The sequence below is a fragment of the Lipophrys pholis genome (genome assembly GCF_963383615.2).
Source record: "Lipophrys pholis genome assembly, chromosome: 4".
Classification (NCBI taxonomy): domain Eukaryota; kingdom Metazoa; phylum Chordata; class Actinopteri; order Blenniiformes; family Blenniidae; genus Lipophrys; species Lipophrys pholis.
The window spans coordinates 28,030,963-28,054,094 of NC_137637.1; the positions used below are offsets into that span (position 1 = coordinate 28,030,963).

General features: G+C 41.0%; 3 protein-coding genes across 3 annotated transcripts; 2 read left to right on the forward strand and 1 right to left on the reverse strand.

Moving 5' to 3' along the window:
• Positions 1 to 1,467: 1,467 nt before the first annotated feature.
• LOC308108364 (potassium voltage-gated channel subfamily A member 10-like) lies at positions 1,468 to 3,159 on the forward strand (the record flags this gene model as incomplete). The annotated part of the gene is made up of 1 exon (XM_080461220.1): positions 1,468 to 3,159. The coding sequence occupies one exon, from the start codon at positions 1,468 to 1,470 to the stop codon at positions 3,157 to 3,159; it is 1,692 nt and encodes a 563-aa protein (XP_080317346.1).
• A 9,869-nt stretch (positions 3,160 to 13,028) lies between these two features.
• On the forward strand, positions 13,029 to 18,221 carry LOC308108600 (uncharacterized protein). The gene is made up of 6 exons (XM_080461688.1): positions 13,029 to 13,344; positions 14,237 to 14,842; positions 14,944 to 15,054; positions 15,168 to 15,229; positions 16,447 to 16,707; positions 17,187 to 18,221. Exons 2-6 carry the CDS (start codon positions 14,245 to 14,247, stop codon positions 17,232 to 17,234), a joined length of 1,080 nt encoding a protein of 359 aa, XP_080317814.1. The 5' UTR covers positions 13,029 to 13,344; positions 14,237 to 14,244; the 3' UTR covers positions 17,235 to 18,221.
• Positions 18,222 to 20,211: 1,990 nt separating this feature from the next.
• Positions 20,212 to 22,661, reverse strand: rplp2 (ribosomal protein, large P2). Its single transcript, XM_080461689.1, has 5 exons — positions 22,585 to 22,661; positions 20,933 to 21,056; positions 20,774 to 20,822; positions 20,544 to 20,660; positions 20,212 to 20,332 (listed from the first exon to the last, which is right to left on the reverse strand). The coding sequence occupies exons 2-5, from the start codon at positions 21,053 to 21,055 to the stop codon at positions 20,256 to 20,258; spliced, it is 366 nt and encodes a 121-aa protein (XP_080317815.1). The 5' UTR covers position 21,056; positions 22,585 to 22,661; the 3' UTR covers positions 20,212 to 20,255.
• Between the last annotated feature and the right edge of the window lie 471 nt (positions 22,662 to 23,132).

Genomic DNA, 23,132 nt, shown 5'->3' on the forward strand with positions numbered 1-23,132 from the left:
AGTTGCCTGCACGTGTGTGTGGTTTTATTTTTTTTTTGGGGGGGGGGGGGGGGGGGGGTTTGCCAGTGTTTGTGTGTGCCTGCACCTGTGCATGTTTGTGAGTAGGTGTGGGTACCTCTGGCATCTCAGGTTTCCTATATGGTGTTAAATTACCCAGTAGGAGCTTTAATAGTGCCAGAGACACTCTTGATTGTGAGTTTGGATGAGGGAGAGTGAAGGGAGTAAGGAGAAGCAGAGCGGAGCTGCTAGGCAGGATAGAGAGGCAACAACAACTCCTGCAGAGTCCGGGACGGAGGTGAGTTGTGCAGGCATTTGCACACAGCTGGATTTAAACTTTTCACTTTTCATTTCAGAATATATTTGCATGCATTTTTGGAGCCGTTTGTTGCTGCAACCTGAAGTGACGTCAATCTATCAGCTGTGTCCGTCAATGTCAATTCAGTGTCACATAAAGCTAAAATCATAGTTGTGAGATTTTTGCAGGAGAAAGTTGCTATCAGAAAGAAATTAAAGTTTTTAAGATACAGAAATTTTCCCCAAATTGCTTCTTTTTTTTTCACTCCTCTGTGTCTCCTCTGTGTCTCTGTCTGCCCTTCATCCTTGACTCAGAGACCCTTTCATGCTGACGCGGCACAATCAATACATGTATTTTTGCATAAGCTCTATATGATATCCTTATGTAAGAAGACTCAAAGCTGTATCCTGAACTGTTATGTTATCTCCTACACCGCGAGTGGAAAAGAAGCCTTGCAGGGCCCCCAGTGTCAAGTGGACACAGAGGTTACAGTCTAAAAGCGTGTGTCAGGATTTGGTTACCTGTCCGAACCCGACAAATGGAATGATAAACACTTACTTAGAGATAAAGTAAATGTGACGCTGATAGACTATCCTGCACCTGAGCAAGGTTGGGGATCTATTAACCAAGTGTGTGGTTAGAAACGTGCAATTAAACATTTAGACACAGAGAAGGTTAAAAGTGCTTCGGTTTTGATGAGCGGGATTTTATTTCCAAAAGGAAATAAAACTCTTTCACTGCACAAGATCAGCAACAATACTATCCATACTCTGGGTTAGCACTTTTAGAGCTAAATTTGCAGAGTTTATTTTTTTTTTTTCGGTTAGGTCATGGGAGAAAATTGAAGAAGGGGGAAAAAAATGACTGTACGAGCAGAGTATCAGATGACCGTTTTCCTGCTGACAGCAGCTGACAAGAAATTTCTTAACAAACAAACCTACAATGCAGAATTAAGAAAAATAAATAAGTTAACGTGACACTGCTTTTATTCTCCCATTTTTCTTTACAGATCACTTAAACTGCTGAGACCAAAAGTAGCATACAACTGCCTGAATGATAACCAGGAGGAGGGAGGCACTGCCAGGATCTTCAGCGTGGCACCGGCTGTGGCGTCTCCTCTGTCTCCTGAACCAGGCTGACAGTCTGAGCTCTGGCTAAAGATCACTCAGGCGATGGAGGTGCCGCTTGTTAACTTTGAGAACATGGATGATGTTGGCATCAACCTGGGCGACCCCAACGACTCCGGGTACCCAACTTCACCCCCCTCAGAGGCTCCAGACCAGAGTCTTTTAACCCATCGACTGGCTTCTCCTCAGCAATCGCCGCACAGAGGACGGCGCAGCCATCAGTCTGCTCAGGACAGGTTGTCGCCCTCCACTCCTCCGACTCTGACCACCAAGGCCAACTCCAGCAGTGGCAGCTTAATCTCTAACCTGAAGCTCCTGATCAACAGCGAGTCTCCCACTGACAGCGTCTTCAGTAGAATGCCCAAGGAGTATTATGAAAATGAAGATTTGTTTGAAAAGATCTGCATCGAAGAAAAAGATGAGAAAGTCATCATCAATATATCGGGCCTGATGTTCGAGACCCAGCTCAGCACCCTGAACAAGTTTCCAGAGACGCTGCTCGGTGACCCCATGAAGAGAATAAGCTACTTCGACCCAATGAAGAACGAGTACTTCTTTGACAGAAACCGCCCTTCCTTTGATGGAATTCTCTATTACTACCAGTCCGGTGGGAGAATCCGCAGACCAGCCAATGTTCCTTTAGATGTTTTTGCAAACGAAATTGTTTTCTATGAGTTGGGTCATGAAGCGATGCAGCAGTTTCGTGAAGATGAAGGATTCATCAAAGAGCCAGAGGTCCTTTTGCCTACCAATGAACTCCAGAGGCAGTTCTGGCTCCTGTTTGAATACCCCGAGAGCTCCAGTGCAGCCCGATCCGTAGCTCTGGTCTCTGTGTTCGTCATCGTCATTTCCATCTTCATCTTCTGCCTGGAGACTCTGCCAGAGTTCAGGGACGACACTGACTTTCTTCCAGGTTTAACCCAAAATATCAACGGCACCCAAGCTGGGTCAGCCCCTCATCCGGCCGCTAAAGACCTGATGGCGTATGTCACAGACCCCTTTTTCATCGTTGAGACTATATGCATCATCTGGTTCTGCTTTGAAGTCGGCGTCCGATTTGTGGTGTGCCCCAGTAAAAGTGATTTCTTCAACAACATCATGAATATCATTGACATAGTCTCTATAATTCCCTATTTCGTAACCCTGGGGACAGAGCTCGCCACAACGCCCGACGATGATATGAACTCGAGTCAGAACATGTCCTTAGCAATCCTGCGAATCATCCGACTGGTGAGGGTCTTCCGAATTTTTAAGCTTTCCCGACACTCCAAAGGCCTTCAGATTCTGGGGCAGACCTTGAAAGCCAGTATGAGGGAACTCGGACTGCTGATCTTTTTCCTTTTTATAGGAGTCATCCTCTTCTCAAGTGCCATCTACTTTGCAGAAGTGGATGAGCCACAGACACAGTTCGTTAGCATCCCCGACGGCTTCTGGTGGGCCGTGGTGACGATGACCACCGTGGGTTACGGAGACATGTGCCCCATCACCATGGGAGGCAAAATGGTTGGCACTCTCTGTGCCATTGCTGGTGTCCTGACCATTGCTTTGCCCGTCCCTGTCATCGTCTCCAACTTCAACTATTTTTACCACCGCGAGACTGAGCAGGAAGAGAAACAGGTGATGGACGCGGCAGCGGAAGCTGCCCAGAAAATGTCTGCAGCTAACAAGTATGGAAGCACACCCTCACTCAACAAAAGTAATGGCAACTGGCAGAATGAGAAAAATGGCATGCACTGATAAAGACACTGGCGTATTTATTGATTTAATGGACGTTAATGCTGTTGAGAGATCAAACATATCCTTTAGTGAGATGCACCGGGTATTACCACTTTGTTGTTCTCATTATTTTGTACTTCAAGTATGACAGCATGTGTGTGGATAATGACAGTATTAATAGGCACTGTGTGGTAAGACAGACTTTACACAAGTTGTCTTTCTGTATGTGGCTGTGTCAAAGTGCAATTAACACAACTCAGCAACAACGGTTTTAGTAAACTTTGATAAAAACATGTGAAAAATACCATTTTTATCTCCTGCAGTGCAACTAGCAGTAAAATGAGATCATTCATTTGTACTTCAGACAAACAATTAACTTCAAAATGCTGATTGTTTGAGTAAATGATGTAGAGGACCGGTCATGTCAATCTCTATTAGCAGAGTAGGTATTATGAGTCAGAATCTTAAATTGCAGCATTTAAGTGAAACTATAATCTGTGCTCGTATTACATCACTGCTCCATGTTAGACTACATTTCATCATACTCAGCAGATTCTAGATAGGACTTGGCATGACTCTCAAGGGCAAGCGAACGTGTCCAGTGTAAGACTAGAGGACAGCAGCGCGCACACATTGTCTTATCAGCATATCTATAGCTGTGAATGCTCAGCCAGCCGCACTTCTCCGTGTGGCGCAGCGTAACAATATCTGCGTGATAAATAGTTGGCACATTAACACGTCCACTGTTAATCTTGTAGATAGGCTGCAAAGTATAAATATTCATATTATTGTACACGCAGCAGTTGCATTCCTCAAAGTTACAACTTGTTTTTTAATCATTAAATGTGTTTTTTTTTTTTATCATTATGATATGGCACCGTGCTCCAAATTATGCAGGTCTTGCTGCATATATTATAATGTGAATTCACCCTTTTTAAAAAACGTATCACGGCATTGCACTAAGAGTTTCTTTCCACATATCTCTTGAGCACTTTTAGACCTTTATACCACCCACTGTTGACAGAGAAAACACATTTAGTAGTGTGGAAAGAAGAAAAAATATATATATAAAAATGGCTATATATATATATATATATATATATATATATATATATATATATATATATACTGAAAGTAGAGATAAAGACAGAAAATTGCACTGTATTTATTTTCTCCACTGGCTTTTGTTTCACATTTGTTTGTTTTTTAAGTGCATGGCATATTGTGCCGAAATGAGGTCTAATTCCTATCATCAGCCAGTGAAAGTTTGACTTATTTATTGTGGCTGAATGTATAATATTATCTTCTTCATATATTTAATGTGATAGGGGAAGCCACTACCTTAAATGGATTTCAGATAAGAGGAAGACAATTGATGAAAATGCACAGCGCATCAGGAAATGTATGAATGGGTCCTATTTATGCATGCCACATTTCAATCTTGACAATGTAATGTATGTGAGATCAATGTATGTATAAATACAGCTTGTGTTGAAATGTCTCTGAATGTAGTTGTAACTCAGTAACTCAATGCCTTTCTAATAATCCTACAATATGCAATAATAATGATGATAACACGTGGGTGTTTAAAGAAGAAAGTTGTACTTTCCACCCACTGGGAAGAGCAATATCTGCTGTTGAACTGAAATGCAATAAGGTGACATCATTTAGTCACTTTGGTACTCAGCACTTTACTATGTTACGAAGCACTTAATATTCGAGGTCTGTTACAGTGTGTGTCAACACTGCACAGTAAACAGTGTCACAATTTGCTTTGTTTTGTTCGTTCTGCAGAGAGTGCCTTTCATTAAATGTGTATCCTAAATATGCTTCCCTCAGGTGATTTCAATTCTTGGAGGAAATCTACTTGTTATCCGGCAAGAATTACAGTCTTTATGTGTGCGTGTGTTGGGAGGAGGGCGATTCGCTCCATTTTTGCTGTGTTTAATAATAATCGTGATGAATGGAGGTGTAAGTGTCAGTGCATGGCTTCAGGGCTGAATGTTCATTATCACCTCATGTTAGCTGTTATTGTCGCCTCCTCGCTGTTGGTTCTCAGCACTGATATCATGTGGACCTGCCTCCCCGCATTTCTTTTTCCAACACAAAAAAAAAAGATCTACAGTCACACCTGCGCTGAAAATGTGTCACATCACAAGACATGAAGAGATTTGCAGGTTGTTTTGTGGTTTGTTTGTTGTTGTTTTTTTTTAATGGATATTAATTGAAATATTCTTATATTTTCTGTTGTGATGCAGCTGTAAAGCCAGAGTGGCAGACATTATTCCTTGGGTGTTTTTTAATAAGCCCGTTAACGAACAAGGAAATGGGGAGGACACAGCCTGGGCTAAAGCTGGGTAGGAAGATCAGAATAGATTGTCAGATCAAGCAGGAACAAAACAAACATAAAGCACTGAGGAGTTTTTTTATTTTGTCGTTGTCTGGGATATTTATCAAAAGTATGAAATCAGCATTTTTCTTCTGAGAAATCCTAGTGCTGTGAGCCTGACAATGCCTTTGACTGCGATCGCTTCAAAAGCAAAAGCACCAAATTAAATATGCAGACCAAATGAATCATTTATAAGATTATCTATCTTGGCCTCGGATAGGAGCTGGCTGTTTCACTTGATGCTTGCTGAAAACATCCACATGAAGTCCTCCTTTCTCAGTCAGTGTGTGACAACAATACAGACGCTTGTGCTGTGCGCCGTTTGTGAATGTAATGCTCATGATTTGACATTTCTTCAAGAGCTGATTTCTGCTCCTGTGAGACGAAGACGTCGCTTCATTTCCCGCTAAGAAATGCTGGTCGTCGTCTTCTCCGTCTGGCGGACTCTCCGCGTTGCCAGTAGTTAACGCTCAGGTCCGCGGGCTGCCCTTCTGCCCCGCTGATCACTGATCCTGCCGTGATATCCCAAAGACAAGGCATCTTAGCATTTGAAAAGGCAGGTGGCTCCTGCAAGGTCAAAGCCAATGTGAGGCGATCATTTATAATTCATAGGGTGTTCCATGAGGAGATCGCATCAATCCCGCCTTTGATAAAAGATTTCACCCCAAGAAATCCATTCGAGGACCAGCAGATGGTCCAGTCACTGTGACACAGCAAACTCTATACTGCAACTGCCCTTAATGGTTCTAAAAATATCACCATTGCATGACTCTGTTCTTCCCTTTACTCTCCCGAGTTGGTGACAAGCTGTGTCCCGTTGCTTCCAGCGAAACAATGGACGGGTCTCACGCGAAAGCTCAGACAGTGAGTCTCATATCAGTAGATTGGGTTACTGTTTTGTCAGCAGACACGTTAAGCCAATTTCGGAGCTGCACAGGCAGCAGCCTGTGTACCGTCGTTCATGCCCTCCAGAGGGCAAAGTCATCTGGAACTCGGCAGCGTGCGTTTCTATCAAATCCCTCAAAAGTCTTGAGTTTCCTCCAGTGTCAGTAACTCTTGTGGCAGGACCAAGTGCACAATGGCACCGGGCTGGATGACCTTGTCGCTACATTTTTCTAAATCAAATGTGAAAATGCGGTGCTGCTTTTGGAGAACAGTAGGTGTAATATTGAGTGGCGAGGCAATCCTTCTGGTTTAATATTGATTAAAGTTCAGCTGAGCTCACCCACGGTTTTGCTGGAGTCATTGATTCCGTCCGCCGACGCCGCTGACCAACAAGGTTCGGACGTGCGTTTTGCATTTGCACTATAGCTCCTGTACAATCCACGGGGCAAGAATGATTAAATGAAAAAGCCAAAACAAAACCATTAAAAATCAAATAAAAGGAGTGTTTGTTGGCACGGTATGAAAAAGCTTTGCGCAGTACTCCATCTGCTCTCTGATCCCCAGAGAGGAAGGGGGACAGACAGGTGGACAGTCCCCGCTTCTGGGGTGAGGATCAGGCAGTCTGGCACAGAGCGATAACAAGCTCCTCAACAGAAGGCGCTTGCTTGAGAACTTGTTCTGTTTACCCTTTTTTTTTTTTTTTTTTTTCCTATTTTTGTTTGCTTCATCCTGCTGGAAATCCCCTTGTGTTACTGAAGGATCCCACACATACCCCCTCATTCAACTGTGGTGTATGCGAGGATAAGCACATGAATGAAAGTTATATCATCCTGTTTCAACTAAAAGTTTGTGCTTTTATGGGATAATTTACAGGTTGTTCTATAGTTATTTTTAGCATTTGTGCATGTGTGTGTGTTGTTGTTTTTTTTTACTTTCACTCTCACTTCATCTCATGTGTATTTCAGCAAACACAATGCTTCTGTTTGGTGCTATAAAAAAAACAAAACTTTAATTTTAATGGCATTTGGTTTCAGAGGGGAACTATGTGTTTATGGATAACTCTGTTGGTATATTTATACTCACTGATTCCACACAAAGGGAAAAAAACACAAACAAATTGTGCAGCCACCAAGATACACTGAGTGACACGTCTCTCCATTATAGATGAGGGCACTGACATTTGTCTTGATGCAAGCCCCACACACATTGTTGTGTTGCATTAAATACTCATTAGAACAGCAGATGTAAATCAATTCACACCTAAACATAAAGCAATAATATATATATATATATATATATATTTATTTTTTTTTTTTCTTCTTTTTTTTTTTAAGTAGTCTAAAAAACTGAGGATCCCAGAGGGAAAATAAATCTCTGATTCTTTTCAAAATACGTACTGCACGTATTTGTGAAATCATTCAAAAGACTGACATACCTTAGAGCTCATGGTGGATGAAGGCAATGGATCCCAATCTTGGGTCTGTTAACATTCGAGGTAGGGATGACGCGGAAAAAAAGAAAAGTGTGAATTTTAAAGACCTGATAAAGGGGTTGAAAAATACAAACAGGTCTGTTTACAATAACAAAACATATGTCAGCTTTATCTCTAAATTCCAGGCATTTATACACATCCTTTCTTGCCAGATGACATTCTTCACTAGTTAATGTGCTGCTACAGCCTAACAAATGGAGTCTGGATACAGGAGTCTCCATGAATTATGATGTTTGCAAATGGCGTAATGATCCATAGAGAGCAGGGAGCGTTGGGGAGGACAGGAATGAATAGAAGCAGGAGGATGTGGATTAGGACAGTGAGGATGCAGGGAGTGGAGGCACCAAAGAAACGGGGGTTTAAGAGTTTAAGAACTTGGGATCAATCTTTGGAAGTAGTGGGAGTACAAGCAGGGTGGACTGGAGGATCTGCGATAGACAGGCCGAGCTCGGCTGAAGAGGAAGATGTACAGGAGGGCAGTGAGACAGGAGGCTGAACTGGAGGTGGAGGAGCTGAGGACGTGGAGGTTTTTTAGTGGGAGGAAGCAGAATGGACGGGATTAAAAAGGAGTTGGTGGGACAGCTTATGTTAAACAGTTTGATGGGAAAGAGAAAGAGGAGGTTGAGAAGGTTTGGTGATCTATGCTGGGGAGATGATCGCTGATAGGGGAAAATAATGCAGAGGATGAAGGAGATGGAGACAGAGGGGATTAGAAGATGATCCGCTACGAAAACCTCCAACAGGAAATACCTAAAGAAAAATAACTTAAAGCGCTGTTACTGTCTCCATCCTATACCCATAAAGTCCAGGCAGTTGCGGATGTGGCCAGGAAATATGAAAACATCATTAAGCATTAACAGATTCCCTCTTGTATTTTCCTCTTTCTTATACAACAAGATGCTCCTGTGATCCAGACTGAGAGTTCATTGCTGAGGGACTTTGTTCCCCAAATGTCTTCAATTATTCAAACACATTTTTATCCACTTGAATTATTCAGAGTTTCATGGAAAAGTTTGAGTTGACGAGCTCTCAATACATCAAATAAGACATTGCAATCAATAAATACAACACATGCAGTCTATTGCATGCACAGGTGATTTCTAACTGTGAATGTGGATATTAATAGAATCACTGTAATCTCCGGTATCAGTTTGAATATGTTTGTTAGCTCTGTTCAGCCCTGCCTGGATACACCTCTGACCATCTATCATTTTGAGACTAGAGAGAGGCCGGGTAATGATTCAGGGAGATAAAGATTTACGACAGGTAAATGCACGTTGACGGCTCCGCTGCAGTGCGTCAGGCCTGGAGGTCAATGACCAGACCTTGTGGGGCGAAACGTGAGTCTCGCATTTGTCCAGGTTAACACCCATGAAAAATGAAGAAGGTGACCTGAAGTATCACCCGGGTCCAGACAGTCTGTAAATGACCGCAGGGTGTGTTCCAACATCTGCAACAGCCAGGAAGATGAAGTGACTCCACTCAGATAATGAGCTCATACCGAGTAATTATGAAAAATATGATGGTTATAAAACTGTAGGGCGATATAATAGTAAATGTGGGCGGCAGACAAACTGTAATAATAGTTCCAGTGATCTTACCACTACGGGAAATTCTGACCGCTTGTCATTTGTGCCTGCCTTTATTTCTGTGCAAATGGGATATTTAAAAAAAATAAAGTTAAGTAAATGTAAATATTTCCTGGAAATGAATGCAATTTGGATGACAGGCAAACATAGGCAACCTTAGAAATAGTGTCATGCTAGACATTTAACCTGCAGGTATCAGAGGAAGTATGCATTAGTTTTTATAATATAATTTAAAAATATGTAAAAACAGCATGTCCCTGCATGAAAATATAGTTTGGATACTAGGTTTTTTTCTCATAATGCATTCAAATAACAATTACTGTACACTACAAAAACACATTATGACAGCAATGAAGTAATTTACGACCAATAATTTCCCGTTGCAGCTGGTAAAACTCTGACGTAGTTTATCAGAATTACACAACCTGAGGTTGTTTCAAATACTCTTTGACCCTGGTGTGTTATGAGAACATTTTTCCAAATAAAAACATGATATATCCCTTTTAAACTGCAGGGCTGAAGATGGATTGTAAAGATGAAATAGTGCTTAACCTTATTCCATTTTAAAGTGGGAAATATGAGATGCATGCATTCTAATATAAATTCCACAAACATCAAGACGGACCATTAAAATTTGTCCATCTGGCAAAGAGGGTGAATTTCTGTGGCCCTCATAATGTTCTTAGTAGATCATCCTTGAAATAATATATGGAATGAAGTATTTTTTTCTTTTTTTTCCCAATGCTTTCTTTGGGGAATAAATGTGAGGTGAATTTACAAACAAGGTCATCAAACTCTTTCACAATGCAAAGCGCGACACCTTGTGGCACCTTTCTGCTATTACAAGCAGTGCACAGGTGATTTGTAATTAGTGTGAGATTTGTTTCATCACATTCTTGTTATTAAAGGGTGAATTTAAGTCAAAGCCAGTGCTGACACTTTTAGGCTGTAGGGAACCAAGAACTGCATTGTGTTAGTCCACCAAGTTGCTTTTTAATCTTTCCTCATGAAGGAGAAACTAACAAAACACATTTCTGTAAACTGTGAAATATTTGACCGTATGTAAAATGTGTGGGAAATTTAAATAAAGAGCCTTTTAAGCATATCTGAAAGAATTAAAGTAAAACTAGTATTTACTGCAGGTTGATGTATTGTATGACAAATTGATCAGAATCAGACTATTTCCTATGTGAATTCATAATCAAGGGGCTTATAATAAGTGGATTATTGAGAATGTCCTCATTGGGTGCTGTAATTTGGGTCTAACAAAGTCATTTTAATTGTCTATGACTGACAATTGCCACTAGCGGCTTGTGGGCCACATCCAAACCTTTGTTCCCTGTGACCCAGATAACAAAAATTATTAAATCATTGGCTTCACAGGCAACTTGATGACATTTGAACCAACTATTATTTAAAATGACTCCAAATGACTGTATTGCTCTGTATATTTCAAGGTGAAAACGACCAATGATAGTAATAAATATGATATTAACTGAATGAGTAGCCATCATTTTCAGAAATCCTTGAGGAGGTTTGTGTGAGGAGCATAATTATAATTTCATCCTCTGATAGTCACATTGATCAGAGTTGCCCATCGTTGGTGTAAGGTCTCTTTTTCAAAATGTTTCACTACATAAGTTTGTAAAAACTTATGTAAAGCAGTTGTTAATATCATCCAAAAGTGTAAAACCTGTTCGACTTGTCATATCGGGAATCAATAAGTAATAAGAGGATTTGTAGGCTGAAGGATGAAACATCTCTCAGTAACATTGCTTTCAGTTTCCTAACAGTATTACTGAAAACACCGCTGATAACAGATGAGTCATGAGGTCATCGGTACGGCCTGGTTATAAACACAGCCGTTCCCTCGGGTAAATGGGGAATACGTGAGCAACAGGTACTATCTTATGAATGGATGAAATTGTACTTTGATCACAAACACTGAAAACCTTGGACAATCCTGAATTGAGCTTTGAAGGGCCTGTCTAAGTCTGACATTTACTGGAAAACTACAAGGGGAAAAGTAAAGATTACACAAGGAGGGAATACGTCTGCGGTCAGAATCACTTCAATGGGAATTCACTTTGCGCTGTATGTGGTAAACCTTTTAATGCTGTGAAAAACATGAGTAAGCTATCAGAGTTGCCAAACCAGTTGCCAGGAAAGGCAACAATGGAAGTGAAATCGAATGACAGAAACCAGCAGAAAGTTCAACAAACTGTAATACGAGAGGACATCAACTCAGGCTATTATTGTCTGGAGCCTGAAAACATAATTAACCAACAGAATATGAATCCCCCATCGGGATGAATTAGAATCTGGAGATTTTTTTTTCTGCTTCCCAAATAATATGATAGCAAAGTAATGAAATATCTTTCTGTGGGTTTTCAGCTACAGGCTAGATAACATAATTTATCTAAAAGTGTCCTCAGAACCATTTTCATGATTTAATCTTTATTTTTCTAATGTTGACACCAATGGATGACTCATTAAATTGATGAAATATGCTGAAATTCTGTCAATAATAGTGACTCAAAAGGATTTTGTTGATATATTATATTATATTATATTATATTATATTATATTATATTATATTATATTATATTATATTATATTATAATACAAAGGGGACATGTGATAATTATAGATGATACTAGAAAAAAATAAAAAGTGTAAGACTATATTTCTTCTAAACAAATCATCTATCTCAACAAATTCATTGTATTTATCACCCTGTTTTTGGATATAAAGGTATTTTTATCCACTGCTTCAGGCCTTCACAATGACTGAAATAAAAAGGAAAACTAAACATCTACATTTGCAACCGGACCTCTTGTCCAGGTGACCCTTGTCAAAGAGGTCTCAATGGTATTTTCTACCTGGTTAAATGAAGAATCCATAATAAAATAAAATCCATTTGTTTATGCGTCCTACCAACATGGTTGGGTTACATCCATTTAAACAATCCTTCTTTTTGACAATTTACTGTGTGACTGTTGAATTAGTGATCGTTTTTTCCGCCTTATACATTTGTTTCAAATATATTTACATCAGGTTTTAATGTAAAAAGGCGTTTTTCTTCAGGATTTTAATTGGCTATTATGGCTTCATGCTTCTTGCTTACACTGCCCCCTACAGGTGTGGCATGCTCGAAGCAGCACTGAAGCAGGATGCCGAAATTAAGATTTAAGAATGCCGAAATTAAAAATTTTTTTTTTTTTTTTTAAAGGTAGACTGCGAAATGTCAGTTTTTGTAAAAACCACGGGTACGTGTAAACGTGGCCTGTAACTAGTATCACTGTGTACACTAGCAAATTCACGGTTAATGATAGATGTTAAAAAAAAAAATAATAATAAAACCTGAAAAGTTCTACAGTTCAGACATGAAAAGTACTGAATATCATTTACTTTTAGAACTGAAACTCCTGTCCATACATATTTGTTTTTCTCTCTTGTCTGACATTGGATACGACAGGAAATGATATATGTGGGGTTTTTTTTCTCAGGCTTGAAACACGTGGTCGTTTCCAGCATTCAGACAAGACGGTGAAACTCTAAACAACAGTTCAGTTTGACGTGCAGTGACTCACATTCAAACCAGGAAGACTGCAGATTTCTTCTGCCTCCTTCCTCCTCTGGTGTCACGTGACGACAGCGAGTGAAAAAAACAAAACAAAAAAAGCAAAGCAGGAGGGGTAGCGACGTGTCCTTACATGGGAAGAGGAGCGCGAGGAGGAGGAGGAGGAGGAGGAGGAGGTGCGAACAGGTAACCTTTTTTTACGCAGCAACCGGCTCCCATAACTCCACGAACACAGATCCTAACCCGGGAGTGAAACGGCTTTCACAAGGTGAGTGCTCTCTGACGTCCCCCTGAACCATCAGGCACTTTTAACTACAATGCAAACATACTGTAGTTTTGTTTTGGCTCTGCTTCCTCTTCTCTTGACTTTTTGCTTTTTATAACTTCCACAGCTGTCGGATCATTTTATTGTCTCTGCAATAAACCTTTACCATGTAAGACAGTGGCCTCCTTGGGTGCACACAGAACATATATGTTAAAAGTTGCAACGATTGTGATCAGTTGTAAATCGATAGTAGTAGTTTTCTGAGTTTCCCTTCAGGTTTCCAGCTGTAGCAGCATATATTCGTGTAAAGAGGGGAACGCAAACAATGTACAAGCGGATTGCAATGAAAATATGTATTGTTTTTATCTCTTGTGTCTTTGCTGTCAGTTGGAATCTGTTTAACAATTTATTTGAACGTCTGAATGAACATCCAAGTTCATATTTGCACATTTATTCTTTTGAGCCTAAAAAGTGAACAGTGTTATAGTTGCTTTACACATTTATACAACCAAGAGCTTTTGTTTCACAGGCAAATTACCCCCAACTAGTTTTCTATAGATTATTTTAAAGCTATGGTACTTAAGTCGTATTGGGAAAGCCTCCAGTTTAAGTCTTGGTTGGTTTTTAAGGGGAGGCTTTCTGTGTGGAGATTGCGTGTTGTCTTTAGCCATGTGTGGGTTATCTCTCCGTTTCCTGTCCAAAAACATGTTTTTAAGTTAGTGTGAGTGGTGGTCTGATGTGTCGGCGGTGTATCCTGCCTTCACCCACGCTCGGCGGGAATCTTCTCCACCGATCCCAAAACCCCTGAGTTGGATAAAAGATGAAGTGGTACAAGCTTTATTGAGCAACACAGCCGCAGTTAATAACCCGTTGTGTGTCTCCTTCCCCTCTTCAGGGCCCACCATGGAGACACGCGTAGAGAAACACAAGGCGGCTATCAGCCAGCTGATTTACGTGCCCCACAAGGACACGGTGCGTCTCCTGGAGGTGTACGTCAGACGCAGCCTCAGCCTGAACGACGGCCCGGTTCCATATAAGGGCTCGCGGAAAAAGGAAAAGTGGGTGACCATCCCAAAAAGGCACAGGCGCCACTCCAGCGACCCCTCCCTCCACTTGAGTGACCCATCAGACGAGGGGGAAGTCGCAGAGTTTTCCGCCGTCGAGCCGGCAGAGAGCCATCTGGAGCCGTGTGCCGAGGAATCCGAAAAGCCAAGCAGAAAATCCAAGAAGAACAAGAAACCTTCGTTTTGGAAGAGTTTGTTTGAGATCTTCTCTCGGAAGACCGGCGAGGACAAAGACGAAGAGCAGGACGCTCCCGCCGAGACGCCCAGGGCCTCTGACGCCGCCGTCACCTGCCCGCCGACCACCCCTGCCCCCTCGCAGAAGAAGGCGTCAAGAAAAAAGTCCTTAAGGAGGAGATTCTCAAAAAGGAGACTATCTACTATCAAACCAAACAAACCTGGTAAAGAGCTCAACGCTGCTGACATCACCAGTGTGGAAGGTAGGTCTGAAGACAAATCGTCCGTCACGCCGGTGTCCTGAAAGTTCTTTCTCTTCGCATCAGAAGGGAAGGTAAAAAATAACCGACCCGTTGCTTTGCAGCCGCCGTCAGTGTGCAAGCGACGTACTCCTACTATGAGAACGTGTCGGCAGAGCTGGAAAAGATTGTGCACGAGGTCAAAGTGAAAGAGGAAGACAAGCCTCTGTCAAACGGTGAGACCGTCTGCATTTCCAAGTGTGACTAAGATGCGGTTTTTATGCGTTATTTTGGGTCACGACTGTTTCGTGTCTAATGTATTGTTGTTTTTGCCTTTGTTTGCTTTCAGAGGAACTAATCACCAGGATCATTGCTTTGACAAAGGAGCAGGGGGACGCCATCGACGTTAAGGTTGGTATTTAATGCCCTTTAACGTCGGAAACACGCGCTAATGAAACCGTACCGTCGTGCTTATCAGGCAAACACCCCCAGGACGAGGGATTCAACGTGCTCTCGGTGCAGTTTCATCCGACTAGAGTCATTTTCATTAACGATTACGACGTCAAATTGAGCTCAAGGTTCGCCATCGAATCATAAAAACGCCACGAAGATTATGATATAATCTTCGTATTACAACGACAAGATAAAAGAACAGCTGCAACTGTATTGAGGTCTTACGGTCTACCGACACACGGAAAGTCAAATTCACCTGATTGATTTGGCTTTGAGACTCGCTCTCTGTAAGAGTTGTTTTGTTTTTGTTTCTTCCCTCCGCCTCACGTCAAGGTTTCAGTGTTGCAGCACCAAAAGCAGAAGAGACTTATCGGCAGCGGGAGACGTGCTCATTAAAGCGGCCGTGCAAAACTGTACTCTCGTGCGATTTGCACGATGCCGTGTCGAAACCTTTAAAAACATTAGGCCGGCGTATTTTAGGAATCGGTTTGTGTTTTGGGGTGAGAGCTGATCGTTCAAAACGACCAAATCGGGCAACGATTAGACGCTCCTGAATGTAAATATTCACCGCGTTTATTTTTCCAACGCCATCCGGCTGCGTTGTTGCGCTGCTGATTGGACTCATCTCTGTAAATATCCCAGTGTGGCTGAAGAGAACTGTGATTTATTTAAAAAAAATTTAAATCTGTCCTAATGTTTTATAGACCAAACAGCCGATACAATGAAGGAGTAAATGGAGTAAATTAATCAGTAATCGAATCAATCATCAGCTGCAGCTTTAATGAAGCTGCCTTGGACTTTCCAGCTTTCTGCGGCTCCGACTGACGATTATTTAACCCCGTTAATTGAATCACTAACGCTGCTCGGGGATTCACGACAGTGAACCGTCGGCAGAGGCATTCACTTGTGCCCGAATCAAAATATGCGACTCGCGTTGATTCATTGTGTTTTAATGTCTTCGCCTCTTCTACTTTTTCTGATTTTATGTACGAGTGGTGCAAATAGAGACGAGTTTTGTTAATGTTATGATAATGATGCAGCCATAATAACATTATTACAGCACCAGTGAATTGGGATTGCCTCTTTGAACATCTATTTTTTTTTCCGGAGGCTGGTTTTCTTAAATGTAACTCGAATGGTTTCGCTGACGGCTCTCGCCTCCTCGTCTCTTCCAGCTGAAAGAATACCCCCCCCTCAACAGCTTCTTTCAGAAGATGAGCTACTCGTCCTTCCAGAAGCTGGCCGACACCTACCTGGAGGAAGAAGTGACGCCCGCCACGAGCCCCGTCACCGTTCCCCCAACGGCCCCCGAGCTGGTCAAGCTGGCCTTCACGCTGGACTTCACGGCTCGGATCGCCAGCCTCTCCAAGCAGAACGTCGGCCACATCACCGGGCTGGGGAACCGCTACCTGCAGGACCGATTCGAGTACACGCAGGTGAGAGTCCGATGGTAGAGCACGCGGGTTAACATTCAGCATTTTAAACCGACAACCGAGTCCCTATTCTGAGGTTACTGCAGCTGGCTGTGTGCAGTATATTTATTGGTTTTCCTTCTGTATGTGCTGTGGTTGACGCCTCCCTCGTTATTAGTTAACCGAGGAGAGTGCTTTTTTTTTTATAATTTCATGCCGTGACATACATTGGAAGTTTAAACCAATCGAAGTTATCGTACAGAGTCAAATCCATAAATTAACTTCACAGCACTGCGTATTTATGTAAAGTATAGATAATAGAAAAATAATCCCACGTGGGCAAAATGTGAGGTGAAGTTTTTTGTTTTTTTATCTTTGCCTGGACTTCACTTCTGTATGTGAAGTAAATTCACCCCCCAAAAAAAAAAAGAAAAAGAAAATGCAGGTGCAACATGTAGACTAAGTGAAAGTTTTTTTTTGAAACTCTTGTCGTCTTCCTCCAGGCCTGTACTGATCATCCCTGGTCCGACGGTGAAGACTCGGACACGTAAAAACAAAACTGCAAGTGACGTCACGTGTTTGCCTAAAGGACGTGTCACAAGTTCCTCATTTTAGATTTCGAAGCCGTGTGAAAACATAAATTAAGCTGTAGCTCTGTTGGTTGGTTTTTTTTGTTCGTTTTTTTTTTTTTTTCAGTTTCGAGACTGAAACTGCTCCAGCATAGGATGTTCGTGTTTACAAAAAGAGACGTGCTGAAATTGTCAGATTTCTGTTGAAATGCTGAGAGATTGAACATGATTGAATTGCAAACATGGAAATGAGGTTCTGCGTTTACTCTCTGGTTCATGAACCTGAAAAAGTAAAGAAAAAAAAAAAGCTTTGCCACAGAACAAGCAGTTCTATACTCAATTGCACATTAAGACGGCAAACAAATGCCGTGTGATTTATGTCGAACCTTCTATGGATGATGAGATCATTTCCTGAAGGCAGCACATGTACATGATGTAGGTATTTTTTGCATACTGAAGTATGCCGTAGCAAAAAGTTAAACATTCATGACGCAGGAGTTTCCACCCTCAACACTAAACATGTTTGCCAAGTCGGTGTGTTCATGTTGATTTTTCTAAATGATCAATTCTAAGCTAAACTGCAAGATTTTATTTATGTTTGTTTGTTTGTTTGTTTGTTTGTGTTTACCAGATCTAAAATGTGACTGTAAATGTTTGATGTTATGAATGCTGGCATTCTCACTAAGTTCAAATAAAAGCTATTTTATTTTCAGGGCTTTTTTTTTTTGTTTTGTTTTATTTTTTTAAACTACTTGTTTGTACTAAATCTTGGCAGCAGTTTTACTTAACTCTTTTTACCACTTCTATATTTAGTTAAGTTAAGGTGAATTACTTTTTTTTTTTTTCTTTAACTCATCTTTCTTATCCTCTGTGTGCTGCTCCTCTTCTATTAAGCTGCTGGAACTCAAATGTCCCTGACGGAGTCATCCCAGGGGATTTAATAAAGCAAAGTTCTATGTCTACTCTCTGCCCGTTTGAACTTTTCTTGTTGACTGAACTCGTTGCTCTTTAACAAGTAATGACAAAAAAAAAAAAAAACGCAAATCAAAACCAGGAAGGTAATCACTGTGAAAGTTGTTCCACTTATTCATTCATTCATCAGAAGAGAAATGTCCGACAGCTCGAGGCAGATTTGCAGCTGCTCTGACTTGTTTTGAGGAGGGCGGGAGTGCTTTTTGGTTAAAAGAAAATCCTCTTGTTGGTTGGAGCGATAACTCGCTTGCTGATGGAACAATGCGGGTAATAAACACTATAAAAGCCCCATTTTGAGTGGTGAAAAGCTAAAGCTATTGGTAATCCACTCATCCACATGAACAGATTAAATCTTAAAGCAGCAAATTTACAGCGACTTTCGCTTGTTTAGGAAAGATTTATTAACTTTTGCAAAAAAAATTTTTGTTCATACCTTGTTTTATTTCAAAACCTAAAAAAAAAAAAAGTCAAGCACAGCTCCAGGAGACAAAGAAAAGTCAAGGCTAATCACAAGCTCTTTGCCGGGCCCTACCTCTGTAATGTTTCCTGTGAAACGCTGAAACAACAGCCTGCGGCGTAGGACTGAACGCATTCCTCAAGTGAAGTCGACGCGTCACGGCAACCACTGCTGCGGACGGTGCGTGGTCGGTTCCCGACAACCTTCTGTCGTAAAAACATGTACGTTACATAACGTCGGAATACTTTTAACACGGGTAATAGAAGTGTGTAAAATCTAACGCCGCCATTTTATCAGATCCCGAAGCAATGAAGCAAGTGAGGTGTAGGGATGAAAAAATTAATTTAAACAGCCCGTCGGTTTCATGCATGGCGTGCAATGACGGCCCTCACCTGTGGAACAGGGCCTGCCACAGGTAATGAACTCACGGGAGATGTGTGTGTGTGTGCGCATCCAGTGCAGTGCTATGCAACACATACACTCCAAAGAAAACAAGAGCTCAGCCTGTCTGTAAAGCCGACAAGAACAACTCGTTTTAACATCCACCGTAAGAGAACCGTTTCAGCTGGTTGTCCTCGTTACTTAAAAGTGAATTTTATTAATGCGTGTGTGTGTGTGTGTGTGTGTGTGTCAGGTAAAACAAACAGGAAGTGGAACAGGTCAGACAATGGAAAGTTCAAGGGGCCATTTCTCACTAGGATTACCAGACAGTGATTAAGACGCGACACAGGTGACACTAAATACTAATGAATTCAGTTGCATAATGTAAATTGTGAAAGGCTGACGACGAACGTGTTCGGACGTACTTTCAGTCGCTGAATCTTTGAAAAAAAACACAAGTGATCAACGGCACGCTAAAACCAGCACGGCAGTGTTTGCCTTCACCTTAACCTGCATTTTCACTGCTATTAACAGCCGAGCGGGACACTGAAAGTCAAACAACTTCTTGTTTGAGGAAGATTATCACCACGCCTCGTTTCACAACAGCCGATAAACACATTTACCACAAGTCTTTAACCCGCGTACGACTGAAGCCCAGCTGGACAGTGGTTGGCTCTCTCGCCTCACTGGGAATGTCACCGGCGTCGGGTCCAAACTGAGCCCGGTCACAGGTGGGAATTCTCTCGTCACCCATTGGATAAAGCAGAAGGTGGATGACTGAAGCAACAAATCCATCCTAAACAACATTAGATAGGAGCTGCACAAACTTGTCTGCTTCACTATTAAGAGAACACTCGGGGATCGAATACACAGGATCACCCGGGTCAAAGTCATTTTTAGGACTACAATAGTTTCTAATCCTGTTTTGTGTCTAATGATGTGGCAAAGGTCTCGTTGACTCACTCAGACCGGGCCACAATGTGGTTTCAGTTCGCTGACCGACAGCCTGACCACACACTCTGGATTGCCCCATGATGGCACACTGCCAGTCTTTCCCATTTTGAGCAGGCGACAAAACGTCTCGTGTGCAATTATATTAAAACAAATTTGAAACCAATCAAATGAGCGAAATTCAACAGGATCCGTGTAAACCTTTTACATTTTTATTGCTTTTTAAACTCAGAGAAGGCAGATTAATCAAAGAGTCCGAAGCCCATGTCTTCATCCGACTCTTCGGATTCCTCTTTCTTCTCCTCCTTTTTCTCTTCCGCTGGAAAACAGAAGTTAAGAGTAATAAGATTAAGAGGCCTTATTGTTAAAGTCAATTCTATATCCGAATGCATTTACAGATTTATTAAATCACTATGGGATTACAGTCTCATATGATTAATCCATTTTATAAGCACTTATTTAAAGAGAAATTTTAATTAAAAAAATTTTTTTCAAGAAAAATGAGCTCAGAATGATGTAGGTGGACATACCAGCAGCAGGTGCAGCCCCAGCTCCAGCGGCCCCACCACCACCACCACCACCTGCAGCAGCAGCAGCAGGCGCCGCTACAGCACCACCTGCTGGTACAGAGGCTAACTTGGAGAGGCCTGCAGAAAGAGGAAGGAAATACATTTCAGCACATTTTCATGTGTGACACCCTGAACGAGACCCAGCTGACCGCAAGTGAGAAGGAAATGCATAATTGGTGAAAAGGCCGTACCTGAATTCATGACTTCATTGATGTCTTTCCCACTGAGCTCGCTTATGACCTGCAGAGAGCGGCCAAAGTATTGTCAGTGGTGGTGGGGGGGGGATAAGTATAGATTCACAAACCCAAAAAAATAAAAAATAAAAGACACCACAAAGCTAAACGGTTTACCTTATTTAAGCGTTCGTCATCGGCCTCAATTCCTACGCTGCCCAAAATAGCTTTGATGTCTTTAGCTGAGGGGCTGGCGTTTCCGCCGAGCGCAGCGAGGAGGTAAGCGGCCACGTAACGCATTCTGCAGAGAGGAAGCAGAAAATGAAGAGGTGAACAATCTGTGTGAAAGGTCACGCAGTCTGCCGGAGTGACAGCACGTCTCAATATGAAAGCTGCCGGGTGACAAACACTAACTTTTTTTTCTCTTTTCTTCAAGTGCACCTCAACATTCTATCGGGCAAGTGGCCGCGTTTAGTTATGACCACTTTTTCTGGTAACTTTAATACTAACATAAGTTATTAGCAATCACAGACTATATTAAATAGTTCAACTAAATTTTGAATTAAGGATTGCTTGTGTTGGATATTGAGACTGTAAAATCTTGACAGTACACAACACTTGGTTTTGAGCCCCCAAGACACAAAATTTGATCATATGCATATTTGCATGCATCCTCTCAATAAATGTAGGTTTCTGCATTAACTTGCAAAAGATCATTTCAAAAACTGTTTATATAGAATTCAGCAGTAGATACATCTTATTTTGAGAATGATTAACTTGTGAAAACCCTTTATTTGCCAAGTAATTCTCAATGATGATAAATGTGTCCACTAAGATATCAAGCAGATACTATAAAGATTTTAGACAAAAATCTGTTAATGAACCTCAGTAGGTCTTTGGAAATACTGACACAAATTATGGACGTAAAATCTGAGGTTTTAAAAATCTTCCATTATAGGATAGCTGTCAGACTTTTCTTGACCTTAATCTATAGTTTTATAAAATTGTTGAGAAGATATAAACTGCTTAAAGTAGTCTCAACTCACTACGGTAGATATACTGCAGTTTCTGAATAAATCTGAAAGAAATCTATTAGAATAAGATTTTAAGAAAAATGTCCTCTGAACCCCTACATAAATTGAACAAATCTGTCAAAATCACTACACCGAATACCGAATTTAATTGGTATTTTTATAATAAGTTAGTTTTTTTTTATTAAATCATAAACGTAAACATGATTATCTCGTCAGTACTTAAAACCACCACCAGGTGGCAGCCTGAACATGCGGTGGGTATATTTTAATCTTAGTAGCATTACGACGTGATCCTCCTGCAAGAAGCAAAATCAAGAGGTATACAATCCACTCAAAAACAAAACGTTTGAAATTAGTTGATATACTTCTGCGAGTAATGAATAAGATATATCTAATGTTCGCTTACCTCAGATACAGAAGCTAAGCTAAGGTTAGCCATTTTATTCATGACACTAAACGATGTCAGACGGATTACCCGCGAACAAAAACACGTGAACCCATTAGCTTTATTATTTAGTTGATGAAGCAGTTCATAATCACATTCCACAGACCATAATAACATTCCTCAGTTCATAATAACATTCCCATCTGTGTTAAGACGTTCGAGTCGATGTGTTTAGCAGCTAACAGTAGCATCATGGCGCTCAGTCACTGTCCTCACAGCTAAAACAAACTACGCGTCTGTCCCCATTTTAAAACGATTACAGTGTGTCTATCGCCCAGATAACAAGATGACGTGAACGATAACCAAGACAGGCTTCATTATAACTTAGATTTTTGTTTTTTGTTACTTACTTTAAGTCTAAAGAGACACGAAACGTCGGTCACGCTAAGTATTCAGGAAGAGAGGGATGGGTTGGACCGGAAGCCGTAGAAATCTGAGCGCGTCAATTTCATTGGTTCAGTTTGACGCCAATTAAAATGACGTCATAGGGTTCGCTGAGCAACGCATGCGTGAAATTAAATAAAATAATTTTGTCTTTTAAACACATATTCACACGTTTCATTAAAATATCCCACTATGTGTTTGAACTTTAGTTTATTTTAACGTTTCTGGTGATCTGTTATAGTATATATTTTTAACGATGCAATAAAACAAATTCAATTCGTGTCATATTCAATAAACAGCAATAAAATGTGTAAAGGAAGGATGAAGTCAAGTTTATTTGAAATGTACTGAGACAGTACTGAGAGAAGATTAAAACACAATCCAAAATAAATCATCAGGATTGAATACATTCACCAAATCTTGAACAGAGCGTTAATTATCCATATCCTAATATAAAATACTTTATCATCACCTATAGCTACAACATATCAGTGAACAATATTTTGTAAAAATT

What these genes read in the sequence shown, in the direction of transcription:
- rplp2 (XM_080461689.1), bottom strand. Translation starts at nt 21,055, where the DNA reads ATGCGTTACGTGGCCGCTTACCTCCTCGCTGCGCTCGGCGGAAACGCC. An exon ending in CAATGAAGTCATGAATTCAG is followed by an intron (nt 20,661 to 20,773) that starts GTACGGCCTTTT and finishes CTCTTTCTGCAG; the next exon opens with GCCTCTCCAAGTTAGCCTCT. An exon ending in TGGGGCTGCACCTGCTGCTG is followed by an intron (nt 20,333 to 20,543) that starts GTATGTCCACCT and finishes TCTGTTTTCCAG; the next exon opens with CGGAAGAGAAAAAGGAGGAG.
- LOC308108600 (XM_080461688.1), top strand. Translation starts at nt 14,245, where the DNA reads ATGGAGACACGCGTAGAGAAACACAAGGCGGCTATCAGCCAGCTGATT. An exon ending in TGACATCACCAGTGTGGAAG is followed by an intron (nt 14,843 to 14,943) that starts GTAGGTCTGAAG and finishes GTTGCTTTGCAG; the next exon opens with CCGCCGTCAGTGTGCAAGCG. An exon ending in GGGACGCCATCGACGTTAAG is followed by an intron (nt 15,230 to 16,446) that starts GTTGGTATTTAA and finishes CGTCTCTTCCAG; the next exon opens with CTGAAAGAATACCCCCCCCT.